Source organism: Dunckerocampus dactyliophorus, chromosome 8 (genome assembly GCF_027744805.1).
Source record: "Dunckerocampus dactyliophorus isolate RoL2022-P2 chromosome 8, RoL_Ddac_1.1, whole genome shotgun sequence".
Taxonomy (NCBI): Eukaryota; Metazoa; Chordata; class Actinopteri; order Syngnathiformes; family Syngnathidae; genus Dunckerocampus; species Dunckerocampus dactyliophorus.
In genome coordinates, this window is record NC_072826.1 from 9,486,653 (window position 1) to 9,503,693 (window position 17,041).

General features: G+C 40.1%; 1 protein-coding gene across 2 annotated transcripts; it reads left to right on the forward strand.

Moving 5' to 3' along the window:
* Window positions 1-571: 571 nt before the first annotated feature.
* tgm2b (transglutaminase 2b) lies at window positions 572-16,010 on the forward strand. 2 transcript variants are annotated; one of them, XM_054785090.1, is made up of 13 exons: window positions 572-715; window positions 4,733-4,912; window positions 6,783-7,001; window positions 7,717-7,835; window positions 9,461-9,589; window positions 9,663-9,840; window positions 9,963-10,095; window positions 10,540-10,646; window positions 10,748-10,987; window positions 11,062-11,337; window positions 12,815-12,975; window positions 13,076-13,212; window positions 15,515-16,010. In XM_054785090.1, the coding sequence occupies exons 1-13, from the start codon at window positions 706-708 to the stop codon at window positions 15,663-15,665; spliced, it is 2,040 nt and encodes a 679-aa protein (XP_054641065.1). In that variant the 5' UTR covers window positions 572-705; the 3' UTR covers window positions 15,666-16,010. The 2 variants fall into 2 exon arrangements, with proteins under 2 accessions (XP_054641065.1, XP_054641066.1); XM_054785091.1 differs by lacking the exon at window positions 6,783-7,001.
* The last annotated feature ends 1,031 nt before the right edge of the window (window positions 16,011-17,041 follow it).

Genomic DNA, 17,041 nt, shown 5'->3' on the forward strand with positions numbered 1-17,041 from the left:
AGCTCGGGTTCCCGTCGGGTTTGACTTACACTAAAACTTAACTTACAGTCTAGGAACGGAACTGTTGTTTAACTAAAATCTTTGCCCGGTGCGTGATGATGAATCATGATCAACAAATTAAAGGCAGAATAGAATCACAAAAATCAGTCAATCATCTTCAACATCATCTTCAAAAAGTCAAAAGTGTTGGCAACACTGGTCCTAAATTTATTTGGTTGATACCACAATGTGCAGTACAGTATCGCCCACCCCTTAGCAAACAAAATATGGGGTGGGTCGTTTGGGAACGAGCGAGCTATTTGAGTTACGGTGGGATCCCTGAAGAGTTTTTTAAAAGTAAAATATTGAATCTTTTCAAGTGTCAAATTAATGCACTGATATCAATAATCGGTTTAAAAATAAACACAGTATACTTGGCTGAATTATAAAGGCGGTCCATGTTATCAAACGAAGAATGACTAAAAAGAGCCGGTATGCATATCAGACAACCACAACTAGTCTATGGCGCGGGTGACTGAAAAACGCATCCAGGGGAATGCGCTTTTTTGTGGGGGGGGGGGGGGGGGGGGGTCTCGTCACGCCCACAACACACTGGCATGAAGTGGAGGAGGACGAAGAGTACAAATAACACACAGATGACCGCAAACATCACTTCATTTCTCCTGAGCTGCTCCCCTCACGACACTCCTACCCACAAACACAGCCATGGCTCAAGGTAAGTCACAATGACAACCTGTTCTTCTAACTCATTAGCAGCTAAACCACCTAGCTATTTTGGAAATGAATATACTGCTGAAGTCTAATTGTGTTGATTGCAATAATTATTATTCTCTAACTTACACTCTGTAGCCTCACGATGAGTTGTTTCAGCTAATTTAGTTAGCAAGATAGATAAATAGGGTGATTATTGGGCGTTATTGCTGAACTACTTCAGCTCTGTCTGGGTGTCCCGCAGACATACATCACCTCTCGGAAGATTTGGGAATGTTAAAAAATGTTTCACCGTAATGTTTGAACTTTTTGCTCCCCTGGAACCTCAACTTATAATAGCAGCAGAGCAGCTGGAGCTTACTTCCCCCCTCCATCCTCCGTTAAGCACTGCTATCTTTGTGGACACAAGCTTAGAAACACTTGAAAAAAGCCCCTGGGAAGGATTCCAACCCTCACACTGACAAATCAGTCAAATCAGCAGCTGAAGATGAAGCAGCTTTCCCGTCACTAATATTTCATGCCAAACATATGTGGTTTTATTATATTTAATGGATGGATGTGGTATAAATTAGCAAACAATAGCATTGTAATGTAAGTGGTATAAACACCAACGTATAAATATAAATGCATACCACGTACACTAAGTTTGCAACGTCAGTTAAAAGTTAAGAGTATTTGTATTAAGTGAGTCCTTGAGTTCTATGCTGGGATGAGCGCCCTATTTGTGTAGTGCGTGTGTACTTGGCGAATATTTTTTTATTTACTCACTTTACTTTTTGAAGTGTGACACAGTGAGCCTCTGATTTCTTATTTTTTTTGCATGTTTGTCACACTTAAATGTTTCAGATTGTCAAACAAATTTAAATATTAGTCAAAGACAACACAACTGAACACAAAATAACATTTTGAAAGGACTCTTTCATTATTAAGGGAGAAAAAAAAAATCCAAACCTCCGTGGCCCTGTGTGAAAACGTGATTGCCCCCCATTAAAACAGAATTTAACTGAGATTAATTGAGATTTATCAGTCTGGAAAAGATTATAAAGCCATTTCTAAAGCTTTGGGACTCCAGCGAAAAACAGCCTGCATGGCAGAGTTCCAAAACAAAAATCACTGCTGAACAAAAAGAACATTAAGGCACGTCTCAATTTTGCCAGAAAAAAATTCCTCAAGACCTTTAGGACAATACTCTGTGGTCTGATGGAAGGTGTGTGTCCCATTACATCTGGCGTAAAAGTATTGCCGCATTTCAGAAAAAGAACATCAGACCAACAGTAAAATATGGTGGCGGTAGTGTGATGGTCTGGGGGCTCTTTTGCTGCTTTTTCCACCACCAAATTTTGTGAAAGAATTATTTTGTTTGTTTTTCATAATATTATGACTTTAAAAAAAAGTATGTTATGCTACTACAATGTCGTTATTTTTCCTCATAATACTACGTTATTGTTGTAAAATTACTAGTTTTTCTTGTTAGAGTCCAACTTTGTTTGGCTTAATATTTTGATTTTATTCTTGTAAAATTACTGCAAGTTTTTCAATTTTTTGCTGTTGTTGTCTTTGTTGTTGTTGTTGTTGTTGTTGTTGTTGTTAAATTATATTTTTAGAATGTGCCGTGGACCGCAAATGACATCCTTGGTTTTGATGATGACTGAGCTAATGTCTCTTGAGATTGATGATTAATTTTCTGGCTACTTTTCTGGTACTTTTAACTTCTGTTTGACTGTTTGGCTTCTTGTTTGACTTCTGAGGTATATATTACCAGTATATTTAGTATGAAATCCACTTATGGGTAGTTTCACTGCATAATGTCAACTGTTTTCCAGCAGTGGGTGATTGCATAAAGCTTCCAATTGAAATGTTTAATTGCATGGGTGCGACTCAAATAGAGGAATCTTCACAGCAGAGTTTGTGTATTTATTTTGCCCAAATTTCCCTAGCGTTTTGACTGTAGAGCTACAGAAGCTTGCTTGTTTGTTTTATTGCCTTATAAGGTGAATTTGGGCCTTGGCTGTTCCTAGTGAGGCTGGCTTCCTCATTGTGGGTAACGTCCCACAGATGATGTCCAGTGTCAGCCTGTCTATTTCATATTAGTGCTGCTGCTAGTGAGTGAGATGTATTTATTCTGGCTTTACTTGGGAGCTAATCAACATGACAGGTCTGTATCAAGTATGCAGACCTCCATTGAGGGGATGATGACTGTTTCCCATTTAATCATTAGCTTGCTGAATTTAGGTCAGACACATTCTTGTGATATTGATCTTTGTAATTGTTTCCACATCGTATGATCTTAGAATGTGCTTTATGGGATGCCTTAGACATGCTTTCACATCAATATAAGGGTATAGTTGAAGTCAGCCCAGAAAAGAAAGGGGCTACCTTTGTTGGACACAATAGATATAATCTTTTTATGAGAAGATGGCTTCACACGTCACAGTTGTTATAGTGCCAATGTACTGATCATTACTTTTATTCTTTATTATGATATTTGCACAGATCAAATAGATTGCCCTTCTGCCAAACAGCAGTGCCAACTCCATCCTAATTTTTCCCAGGATAAGTCCTGTTGTCATCTTTAAGGCATTTGCTCCAATTTGTTGCACTGATGTGTTCAATTAGGGAGCAAACCCAAGTCATTAAAAGTGAAAAGATTCCCCACAGGCTTCAGTTAAACCAGCAGGAAGTCGTCATGGCTTAGTCTGTGTTTTCTTTGGTCTCCTGTGACATCATGTTTGTGTCAAGAAGCTAAGACGAAAAATGAATGAGTGACCTTCCGACATGTCATGAAGCGGCCCGTTGTTACAGGAGACGAACGTTAAATAAGAGTACCTTCACTTCTTCAACAAACAGGAAATGGGAGGGTGGGATCGTCTTAGTCACAGCTCACCCTGGAGAGAAGGAACAGCTGTATGTGTGTCTGTGTGCTTCTCAGCATGAAAGTAAATGATCTCCACCTTCATGTCTGAAAGAGTCGTAAGACCACATAGTGATAAGGAGCTTTGGAAAGTCCCAACTAAACCTAACCTTTTTGTTTTTAGGTAATAGGGCCAGAAAAAAGTTGGAATGTAGTGAGAATAAAGTCATGATGCTACAAGACAAAAGTTGTAATGTTATGACAAAGTCACAATCTTGGGAAAATACAGTCAGAATCTCGGAATATTACAAAAAAGAAATAAACAGAAAAACAGTCATATTATTATGAGGGGAAAAGGGAGACTCTCATGAGAAAAAGTTTCTTTATTCCAAGAATAAAGTCATAATCTTGTGAGGAAGAAAATTGTAATAGAATTTTCCAGACAAAAAAAAAAATCACAATCTTCAGATAATAAAGTCTATCTACAAGAGTAAACTCTTGTAAGTCAAAAGTTGTCATGTTAGCAGAAAAAAGACATGTAAAAATATGAAAAAAGTACAAATGTTAAGAGAAAAAAGTCTGTTGCAATATTGCTGGAAAAAATATTCTTGGAGTAAAAAGTTGGATAAATTGTAATATGAGGAGAAAGACTAAATAGTAATAATAAAACCAAACCATTAGTATGATTTTCCTTCTGCTTGTTTGAAAAGACATGTAACAGCGGTCATCCAGCCCTGCACACCGCCCAGGCTCGATCCCCTGACCACACATCCCTACTGATAGATAGTTCAGCGCGCTAGCCAGTCGGCTAAGGGCCCAGGCTCTCCACCCACTGGCCAGCATGTCTATTAAACATTGAGGAGTGAGCACACTGCTGCACAGATACACGAGCTGGCATCTGTTACAGACACATGATCATTATTTCTCATTTAAAAGTTGTGATGGGTGAGGTCATGCTAATTCACAGCCAAAACACTTGTAGGCAACAAAATATTGTGCAAGAGCATTGAAAGCATGTTATGGAAGACTGGCAACGATATCATGACATTATTGGAATATCAACCATCAAGAGTACATACTAAGACAGATCACGGCCACTAGCAGGCAAAAATGCATGGGTTTGGTTTGTCATGATATGATATTATATGTTATGTTTGATCTCTTTTCAAGCGCTGGACATTGATCGCTGGAACTTGGAGTGTGAGTTCAACAACACAGACCACTATACTGAGCTCAACGGTGTGGACCGCCTGATAGTGAGGAGGGGCCAGCCATTCACCATCAGCCTGTACCTTCGCTCAGGAAGCTACCAACCAGGACTCAGCTCTCTGGACTGCATTGCAGAGACAGGTGGCCCACTTCAATGTTTTACTTTTTCTTTTAGTGTAAATGATCCTTTAGTCACTTGGTTGTGTAGGCTTCTTCATTCCTCTGCATGATGCTTGAATCGAGGTACTTTTGATCCCCTAATTCGGGGGTCAGCAACCTTTAGCATCAAAATAGCCATTTTGCCTCCTCTTCCAGTCAAGAAAAATGGTTTGGAGCCGCAAAACACGACACAGCTTTTGTACAAAGCTTTTGTACAATTGTACAAAAAAATTGAACTGACAGAAGTGCAGATTGCATGTGTAGTAAAATTAAAATAATTTAAACACTGAACAATGTAGGCTTTTTTGAGGCTTTCATGTGTTTGTGTCAAATTTTAAAAACAAACAAACAAACAAAAAAAAAACGTAGCCAACTTTAACATAAAAAAGCCCATCAGAGCTCATCCGTTTAATTTCTAGTCTATTTATTTATTTCTTTTTTTCATTCGTAGAATTAAATTGTGATATTTATTTCACACGATTCTTTCATTTACTCTCCATCTGCGATTGGCTTCCTCCTCCGTATGATCTCCAGTGCAGTCACAAAGCTAGCAGCTGTAGTTCAGTTTGGAGCCTTCATCCACTTCTTGAAAGTATGTTTTGCTCTGCTCAACCTTCTGTTGTACTTCCGAAATCGCTCCCTTACGCCCATCTGCAGTGGGATACTTTTCAGAAAAGGCCGAGTGCTTGTTTTGAAAATGTCTTTCTGTGTTACCTTTTCTGTTGTTTGCTAATTTAAGCACACGTGTGGGTAAGCCAGTGTCATTGTCAGTGAAGGCAAAGAGGGATGTTTTTTAGGGACGTATTTGTGGTTATAGCTTACCGCTATGTGTCTCACTGACTGAACAAACAGACCCCTTTCCCTTTCCCTTGCTCATCCAATCAGCAGCCAGAACGCAGTGTATATGCATTCACAGACTAGCGATGAGTCGGGTATTTCTAAATCTTTTCGAAAACGCACATTTCCTCTGCTTCGGTGTTGAAAAAAAACACAGAGCTCGGCGTGGGAGCCGCAACAAGGAGGCTGAAGAGGCGCGGGTTTCTGACCATTGCCCTAATTATTTGGTAGGCGCTAAATGCCCTTTGAAAACAGGCCAAAATGAGCATCTGAAATGAAAAGTGACCTATTGTGGCTGTGTCCTGTTAGGATGTCAGTGGAATGCTAGACACTCCCAATCCTTTAGCTACATGTTTCATGCTGACACATGTTTTTTTTTTTTTTGCATCCCATTGTTATTTGTAAGATGAAAAAGAGGAAATGAGATGTGGTGCTGATAGAATGGAAAAAGAAACACCGACCTTTTTATTTTGGATGTAGGGTGTTCTGTTAGGTATTCCATTGTTCACTTCATAAATGTCATTCATCAAATTCTACTTGTCATGTAACATACTTGACACTTCTCATGCCAAGAGAGATAAGACAGCTGTTTCTTGCCAACAAATCCAACAGTTTAAGCAGGAAGTGTTGTGTGCCAAGGGGTTGTGTGTAATTACTGATAACACAATCTACTACTTAAAGTCAAGTATGTTTTAATGTGTTCGTGATGGAACTTGATCCTATGATCCCATTGGTTTGTGGGCAGTGCTACGCGAAGGAGATGGTCTTTTGGACAGATAAAAGCACGGCCAGTTTGAGGTTACTCAAACTGACCAGAGCACATCCTGAGCATTGGCCATCTAGGGACACATGAGTCCCAAATCATTTGGATCATAATTAGGTTCCATTTCACTGGTAATGCAAAAGAAGATTCAAATTGAATGTGGCTGCTTTGAAAAAGTTATTTTGAGGTTTGTTGGCTAGACTCTCAAATATCAAAAAAATGTTGTGGCTTTAACTATAATCACTTTTCCAGGTCCACAACCTTCTGAGCAGTATGGCACCCGGGCCTCCTTCGGTCTGTCTGCCAGCATTGATACTTCTCGCTGGAGTGCCGCCGTCATTAGCCCCCCTGGAGACATGGTGGCCCTGTCTGTCTGCGCCGCCCCTGATGCACCCATAGGACACTACACCCTAAGCCTCGGGCAGTCAGCACGGATTGATTTTATCTTACTATTTAATCCCTGGTGCTCAGGTGGGTAACCAGAACAGCTATCAACTTGTATCAACTTCTTTCTAGTGTCCAGATAGATCAAATAGTTTGGACTTAAGACAAGAGGACTTAAAGGGATAGTTTGGATTTTTTGACATGAAGTTGTATAACATCCCCAGTGTAGTCCATCAACAGTGACTTACCCCGCACTCGGTCCCGTGAGACCAGTTCTGGTTTGGTGATGAGAAATGTAGTTCCGGTTAGTTGCTGGGGCCACTTAAATAAAGAGTTTGACTTCTCAGAACAATATGCGTTCAAAAGAGTAACACATTTGCATGGCAAAAATGCTTCCTCGAAACAAATCAGACCTCACAAATCACTCGGCTTTGCTTTCTCTAACGTCATATTAATGCGCGCTATCGGCTGTCCATTGTTCTGTGTGTAAATTTGCAAAATTTGCGTGCAACTAATTAGCGCAATCAATTGGAAATCTGACTATACTAGAGGGGAATGTTACAATGCAATAATACAATAAAAACTAAAATGATAATAAAAACTAATTTTGGTCACTGGTTGGCTGGTCACTAGTCCAGTTGCAGCACTAAAAGTCTACTTTAAAGAGGCAAACATAAAGGAGCATTTCCTTTTCAACTAAAAAATGTTGCAAAGTGGATGAGGTATTTAGTTAGAGTATTAGTGCATGAAAAGCACATGGAATGTGTTCTTTGTTTTATTTTGTGTTGTCTCTTGGCAACAGGAGATGTTGTATATATGAACAACAAGGAGAATTTGGAAGAATATGTTTTGTCCCAGGATGGAATTATCTTTCGAGGCGATGCCAAACATCCAATAGCGACTCCATGGAACTTTGGCCAGGTACCAACACTCACACAGAAGTCGCTAGCCGTACTTGACATGCGCATACCCTTGTAGGGCTCTACGATTTCCGCGTTAACGGAATCGTGGACGGAATCGCAGAGTCTCCTGGAAAGTGACATGAAATGAATGAAATGATGAAGGAACGTTCGTGTGGGAAAGCATTTGAATCGTGGCGGATTGTCATCACAAACTCTAATCCACCCCCTCCCGAGCTAAATATGTGAAAATGGTGGTGAAAAACTTGGAAAGTCCTCTCTTACGGAGCTTGAATGGATGCCAGCGGGATTAGCTTAGTTTAGCCGAGCATGCTAGTGCTGCTGTGAGTGTGTGACTCAGGCTGGATGACTGTTTACACCATTACCACTTTAATGTAAGCGAGCGTTTCACGTTTTTTCGTTTTGAGTGAAAAAGACAAGAGGCACGTTTATTCTTGCACCCAGCTTGTCTTAACCGTCAATAGACATTCTCTACACACAAAACACACTTCTGGCTTTCCAAATAAGAGCACTGCCGCTTCTTGTCTTAATTGTGTAAACAAAATAAGGATTGTCGTGTTCTTTTGGTGTAAGGTAAGGGTGTCGTGAAAAAATATTACATTAATAACGCGATTGGAATTACATCTGTGACTACATCTTCCTTAATCACAAGCACGGGCATTACAGTTTGTGGAAGATTTTGTAGCAATATGTGCAGAGGCTGACATCCCATTAGAAAAGTTAGCTAGGCTACATCCATTTATGAATTACTAGGCAAAAATGACCAATGATGTATTGCATCAATAAATGTAAGGATTTTTGCATTTAATTAATGGACATTTTATTCACTAACGCAAAAAACACACACTCTATGCTGGTAAAATAAGGGTAAAAGGTAAAAAATGGAATACAAAAAAATTAAAACAGAAAAAACGGAATGTGGGTCGCACGGTGGCCTAGTGGTTAGTCACACAGCCAGGAGATCGAGAAGACCTGGGTTCGAATCTCCGTTGGGCATCTCTGTGTGGCGTTTGCATGTATGTGGGTTTTCTCCGGGTACTCCGGTTTCCTCCCACATTCCAAAAACACGCATGTAAGGTTAATTGGAGACTCTAAATTGTCCATAGGTATGAATGTGAGTGTGAATGGTTGTTTGTCTATGTGTGCCCTGCGATTGACTGGCTTTTGCCCGAAGTCAGCTGGGATAGGCTCTAGCAGCGGCCCTAGTGAGGATAAGCGGCATAGAAAACGGATGGACGGAAAACTGAATGTGGGCAAAAATAAAACGGAATTCATAGGGCCCTAGCCTTGCTTACACCATATAAGTTCTGCAATATCACCCTTCAACGTAAAATAATTATTTTGTTGCGTGACATTATTGAAGACATCTCTGTATGATGCTGAAATATTTAATCGATGTTAATAAATCAGTTTGCATGTGATCCAGTTAGACCAGTGTATAATTCAGTGGTTTGATCCTGGCATGAGCAGCACGTAGCTCATGAGATTACTGAGGCTTCATGTGCTTCAACTGCATCTGTTCAAAGGTTTTCCCAAGCATGCTTCTCACATATGTTGTTCTTTGGGTATTCATGACCAACAGATGAAGGGCTGAAATAACTTTTGTATTTTTTTTTTATTTTGCAGTTTGAAACTGGAATCCTCGATGTGTGTCTGAGAATTCTGGATATGAATCCTAAATGTCTGCGTAATCCAGGCAAAGACTGCTCAGGCCGGAGAAATCCCATCTATGTGTCCAGAGTTCTCAGTGCCATGGTGACTAAGGAATTGCTTTTCCCCATCATTATTTCTTTCCATGCTTTGTGTTGACACTCCTTTTGCCTTTCAGGTGAATTGTAATGATGACAAAGGGGTTCTGCTGGGAAACTGGACAGATAACTTTGAGGGGGGTGTGAGCCCCATGCTCTGGAAGGGAAGCGTGGAGATTCTGCACAACTGGGACACACAAGCTTGTCAGCCTGTTCGCTTTGGACAGTGTTGGGTGTTTGCTGCAGTCGCCTGCTCAAGTAAGATAGGGCATTGTGGAGCTTGGTATCCTATCACAGGGAAACACACTTTTTCACTCTTGCCAGCTGTACATGTGAACAGTTGTGTTGTTTTGTAATACTCGTGTGGTTTCACCCTGTAGTTTCCAGAGCGCTTGGCATCCCCTGCAGAGTTGTCACCAACTACCACTCGGCTCATGACGTTAACAGCAACCTGGTGATCGAACGCTACATCAACGAAAATGGAGAACTCATTCGATCCAGAGAAATGATCTGGTATCCAATGAGGAAACTTGTATAATTAAAAAGAATGTTAGCTTGATAAATATAGTAAATACTGTACATGAAGTGTCATATTTTCTATTATTATGTCTACCATATTGGGTAATACGAGTGTAAAGGTGACTATAGTGGTCTTCTTTCCTGTCTACAGTAGAAGGCTCTAATAATGTTTAAAAAAACATACTTAGAAAGTCGTAAACAGGTGTTCTATGCTCAAACTACAAAAATATTCCATTTATAGTCAGGAATCCAACTTTGTGGAAATTTACTTATCGCCGTCAGGTCTGGAACCAATTGACCGTGATAAATGAGGGATAGCTATTGTTAAATGAATACCGGTGTCAATCAAAGCTGAATTTTAGATGGAATTCTTGACTATATACAGTACATACAGTAGAGTTTCCAATTTAAAATAAAAGTTATCTGTGTTATCTGTAGGAACTATCACTGCTGGGTGGAGAGCTGGATGATCCGACCCGACCTTACTGGTTCTGATTATGACGGCTGGCAGGCCAGTGACCCCACCCCACAAGAAAAAAGTGGCGGTAACCGAGTCCTTTGTTTACCGAACCTGTAAAATATTTTCCTATCAATGCAACGTGTCAGAATGCGCATGTTTGTCTTTGCCATGTGGTCATTCACTCAGGAGTGTACTGCTGCGGGCCCATCCCCGTCAGGGCCATCAAGGAGGGTGATCTCATGTTCAAGTATGACGCTCCCTTTGTCTTTGCTGAAGTCAATGCTGATGTTATCACCATTATGAAGAAAAAAGATGGCAGCACATCAGAGGTCACCTCTACTCAAGTGGTGGGAAAGAAGATCAGCACAAAGAGCGTTGGCAGCGACAACAGAGAAGACATTACTCATCTTTACAAGCATCCTGAAGGTAAGCAGCAGTCACACGTGTATGATGAATGAAGCCTATTCAATACATACACTTTTATGTGTCTGTCTTGGCAGGCTCTGATGAGGAGCGGGAGGCTTTTAAGAAGGCCAACCACCAAAACAAGCTGCTCCAGCAGAAGCAAAATGAAGGCCTGCACGTGACCATCAAAGTCTCTGCAGAGATGAAGAAGGGCTGCGACTTTGATGTGTTCGCTGTGGTGACTAACAACACGCAAAGCGAGAAGAAGTGCCGCCTCCTCTTTGGATCCTGCGCTGTATCTTATAATGGCTTTCAGGGAGGGAATTGCGGCTTCAAAGATTTGCTCAATGTCGAGCTCTCAGCCGGTGCAGGTGAGCAAGCATCGCCGCTGCAACTTTATACGCGCTGTCTTTTGAAAACAAAGCTGCTTAATGCAAAGACGTCTAATACAAGGGATGTAGCTAATATTCTGCTTATATATCGAGAATAGGAATGGTGCAGAACTCCACAAAAACCTGTAGGCGATGATAATATCTGCCTTCCTTCTGGAATCTATGAAGTTTGTACAGTGATGAATTATGATTTTTAAAATCAATCCATATCCACCATAAAATCTTTTTTTTTTTTTGCCAATTAATAATGCTTCAATTTGGTTGACGCTGTGCGAGAGATATTAATATAGCAGTATGTTTATATTGGTTGTAGTTTGGGTTGGTGTCGAACAGCGCTGCATCTTACTCAGACCTGTTTGTCCCATATTTAGACTAGGAGAGTATTACATACACATATGGCGCAAACTACAACCACAATAATAAACATACATACATTCATACATACATCAAACATACATTCTCCTGGGAGGGACAGTCCCAATATTAGTGCCTGCACCTCTTATATTGGATCTGGTAAGAGTTTGCAAGTGTACCTAATGCTAAATGTAAAATGACATTTTTAGAATGTGCTGAAGGCCAATAAAAAAAACTTCCACTGGCTGCAAATGGCCTCTGGCCTGCACTTTGGACACTCCCGATCTAGCGCATTCCAATGAAATATTTATTACTGAGAAAGTATGTAAATGATTGATTCATGTCTCTAACATAATGTCGTACATTTGTTGGCCACTTTATTGTGTCATTTCCAGCTTAAATATACTCAATCACCTAATCATTTTTTAAAAGTGGGTATATGAAGTGTATATGAATAAACCGTATACCGTAAATGCTGTAATTATACCTGCAAAGAGAACAGAGCATTAATTGAAACAGGCAAAATTAGAGGCTGTTATTTCTGAAATTTGAAAGCTCATTTTATACCGCATATATGCAACTTCATTTTTTTTTTACTTGAGAAAGAAAGTGCTTGAGAAAGTGGAAATGAAAACATAGCTTTCTTTGAACACTCAATCATTTATTAACAAGTACATATATTGCACAACACAGCAGCAACAGAACCAATGTTGCAATCACGGTAAGGCCAGCATGCGTACGGCTGATGAGTTAATTGTAAACAAGAGTACCACAAGTGTAACACACATTACGTTTCACACCAATGGCTGAATAACATTTTAAAGTGCATACAGAGGTAGATAAAACTGCTCGATGCTGACATGCATGATCCTACATGATACCTCAAATGCAGCTAATGCCATCTTGTGAATTTAATAAAAGCTACATCAGGTTGCCAACAACCACAGCTGGTAATGCCAGTGTTTTTTGACCAGGCACTAATTAGCGACTCCGAGAATTTACTTGTAGACCACACACCCGGCAACCATAAGAGACACTGTGGTTAACTGAATAAGAGGCGTCAATGAGAGGATTTATGGTATATTGTATGGTTCCCTTCCAGAGAGGAAGGTTCCACTCAGGCTCAACTATTCTAAATATGGCAACCTGCTCACTGAGGACAACCTGATCCGCCTGGCAGCTCTGTTGTTGGACTACTCCACCAGCAAAGCAACTCTGGCAGTGAGAAATATTGTGCTGGACAATCCAGAAATTAAAGTCAGAGTAAGTGTATGAATGTGTAGTAGTGCAGAAACAAACCCTTTGGATTGTAGTCATTACTTTGGAACACAGAACCCCTCTCAATCACTGCTGTCTTCTGCAGATCCTGGGTGAACCCAAGGAGAATCGTAAGCTGGCTGCTGAGATCACTCTAAAAAATCCTCTGCCGGAGCCGTTGGAGAATTGCTGCTTCAGCATCGAGGGAGCCAATCTGACTGGGGGTAGCGTCATCTCTGAGAGGTTGTATATGTTCCTCCATGTCCACACTCTGTCAGGAATCACTTTCATATTCCAATTTGAAATCTATAAAAAAACGTGATGAAAGTGTTTCTGTCCTCGTCCATCGTCAATTTGTGCTGTGGTCGCGTGGACACGTTTTCTTTTTAAGGATGTAAAGTAGGGAACAAATCTGCATAAGTGAACCAACATGCCAAACCATTCCTACCCCGCCCAAACTGTGAGTAGTGAATTAATATGGCAGAAGACTAAATTGTGTTAGAGTATTATAGGGGGCATACATAATTCATCATATGGATTAGTTGTGCAGATGTTGCATAGCCATGCGAGGGAGCTTCTTGTTAGCTGTGCGCTGTTCGGTGGTTGATTCAATCTGGATTGAGTACCAATTTTATGTTTTCAGAATCGTGTATATTGCTGTTTTGGTGACAATGACTTGATTCCGCCAATGTCACCATGCTGTCACTGCAATACTCTCTGAATGAGAAAAGGCAATTGAATTGAGGCAGTGGAATGATCGCGTATATAATATCATTTGTAGCTGCAGGGAATTAAATATTAAAACGATACTTTTATTAAGCAAAGTGCTGATGATGCGTTTGCTGGAAGACTGTTAATTACTTTCTGTGTATGTAAATATTGTAGGCATGGCAGCATTTTATGTATAGTTGTGTCATATGTAACATAAATGTCTTGATAATAGGAGAAAAACCACTAAATGTATTCATTTTCTATGCCTCTTGTAACTCACTAGGGTCGCAGGGGTATGCTGGAGCCTATCCCAGCTGACTTCAGGCGAGAGGCGGGACTGGTCATCTGCACATGTAGACAAACCAAGCGTTCACACTCGCATTCAAACGGAGATATGAACCCAGCTCTTCTTACTGTGTGGCCAACATGCTAACCACTAGGCCATCGTGCGTCTGAAAATGTGATAGTTAAGTCGAGCAGCGTTAGCCGGCGACCTAAAAAGAAAGAGACTGTCAAGTCACAGTGCAACACATTTCTTGAGGTGTCATTTTGAGGTTTTAACCAACGTACTACCACAACCTTACTACTGTAGTTGCCATCTGTTACACACGCACACTGCACTTACGTTTGTTTGAAGGGTATAAGCTGTTATGTTTTGCGGCTTTCCAGACTGTTTTTCTTTAGTGTGGAAGGAGGCAAAATGGCTCTTTTGACTAGTAAAGGGGTGGCGACCGCTGGTCCAGGCTGGAGAACGCATTTCTCCAACCCACGTCTACACACCACTTGCCCCTTGTAATTCCAGCCACGATGTAACAATCATACGTATATTAACTTTCGTTCAACTTGCTGCAACTTCAGTGAAGCATAAAGACACAAACTTGTATGCTGTACATTTTACATGTATTATCACAAATGTATAAATTAGCACTGACTTATGTGACAAAAACAACATATTCCATCCATCCATCTTCTATGCCGCTAATCGTCTCTAGCGTCGTGGGTATGCTGGAGTCTATCCCAGCTGACTTCGGGCGAGAGGCGGGGTACACCCTGGACTGGTCGCCAGCCAATCGCAGGGCACATATAGACAAACAACCATTCACACTCACATTCGTAAATATGGATGATTTAGAGTCGCCAAGCATGCATGTTTTTAGAATGTGGGAGGAAACCGGAGTACGAGGAGCAAACCCACGCATGCACGGGACTATGTGGCCAACATGCTAACCACTCGGCTACCGTGCGGCCGTATATTATATTATATTATATTATATTATATTATATTATATTATATTATATTATATTATATTATATTGAATCCTACTTCACAGAAATTCACTTATCGGAACTAATGCACTAGTCTAGAACTAATCCGGAGAAAACCCACGCATGGGGAGAACAAAACAACATATTTTTGGAGAAAAAAAATATAAAAACATTTTTTTACCATAAATGAAATGTGCGGGATCCACTGCGCTTTATGATGGCTGCTTTTTTGCTCTGATATGGGATACATTGTTAAAATGACTGAAGAAAAGACCATTTATGGTTATTTGTTTACCTTGAACACATTCAGTACTGTACATGATCAGTTTCCTAACATAAATGCAAGTTTCCTTCTTCACTAGATGAAGATTCAGGATAGAGTGTGTTTAGTTTCTCTTATAAATACTTCCTGCCTCTGCATTTTAAACACCATTGCAGTATAAAAAGTTTGATGTGCCATGAATGTTATGTTAATGCCGATTTGTCATCTAAATATTTTCGCTATGATAAGCCTCTAAGGAAGCCCTGAGGGTGTTTTTGGAACTAATATTTATACTTTGCCCCACAGGCTGAGCGACACAGTGGCACCTGGGGAAGACGCCAAAGTGAAGATGTACTTCACTCCCACCCACAGTGGGCTGAGAAAGCTGGTGGTGGACTTTGACAGTAGCAAGTTGTGTCACGTCAAGGGCTACAAAAATGTCATCATTGGAAAATAAGGACTTATGATTATTAAATAAGGAAGATGGGAGCGTGTGGCCTTATAGCTCTTCTTTGCATTTTCTTTATAGCATTGATGTTTTTTATTTTCATCTAGAGCAGTAAATGTTGCAATGTGACGAGCATAGTTGAACTTGTGTGAATATTTTTCTATCTGACCCACCACGTAACCACATACAGTACTTTCAAATGTTTGGCATTATTGGTCGTATGTATTGTGATTTTAATGATCTACAATGTACAAGTGTTCTAAAATGTATTTTCTAAATGTTAACATGCCGTGTGGGTCCAATTTTTATGAGCACAAAGTTTTGAAGGAAATAAAAATGAATTACAGTACACAACTATATATTAGCAGCATAATATTTCAATATTAAAGTTGTTCTTGGTAAGAAAGCATCCAATAATATACTATGACTCTACAGTGCTGGACCCCTGAACCAAAACAGTATTGTACATTACAACCAGGATACCCAAAGTGGGGTACGCCAGTTGTCATTATGGGTACGTGAATTAAAATGAAAAACAATTAGCGCGTAATTCTCACAATTACGAGCGCACCTGAATGCCTCACAGGACAGAGTGTACCGTCATAGCACAAAGGAGGAGACGCGGCATTAAGTTTTTCATTGCTCTGTATGAGTTACATGAATAAGTAAGTACGTTTGATGATTATGTTGTGTATTAAGAGTGTTTAATCTTAAAGGTTTGATTTATATTGATGTTCCAATTCCCGCACTGTGTCAGGACGAGAGAGTGCTGCTTGTATGCGGGTTTGTACTTTGGATACTGCTTTAGCACGTTTGCGCCACTCTCCCGTTCAATTTGGTATGAAATGAATATGCAGATTTAAGTCATAGCGATTGCAAGTGGACAAACGTGAAGCTCAAGTTCAACCCATTCAAAGGCTGAAATAGAAGATATGTAGGACGAATACTTAGATACTTTATTCATCTCCAAGAAAAATTCACATCTATTTATCAGTGCTCATGTAAAACTTGTATCAAAATATGACCATGGACAATGCGGTTTTTTTTAACCACAATTACTTACGATAAAATTAATTAACCGATTAATCATGTTCAATATTTCAATTTAATGAAATGTAAAAGTGGTTTATGTTGTTGAAGTGTGCAGCAGTAGGGGGGTACATGGCTTCAAGTCAGATGTCTGAAGGGGTACGCGACTGTAAAAAGTTTGGGAACCATTGCATTACAGTATACGTGTTGTATGTTAATAATGTGTGACAGGACCGCCCCCTATTGGTCGGGACTAATAATAAACAAAGAACAAATTTGATCACGTTTGCATTAACGGCTATCAAAGTTCTCATTAAGAGCTACATCAAACATTGCTCTTATGTTTGTAATAAAAT

Coding starts and splice junctions, on each gene's coding strand:
- tgm2b (XM_054785090.1), top strand. Junction 10,988..11,061: donor TCTTTACAAGCATCCTGAAG/GTAAGCAGCAGT, acceptor CTGTCTTGGCAG/GCTCTGATGAGGAGCGGGAG. Junction 11,338..12,814: donor CGAGCTCTCAGCCGGTGCAG/GTGAGCAAGCAT, acceptor GTTCCCTTCCAG/AGAGGAAGGTTCCACTCAGG.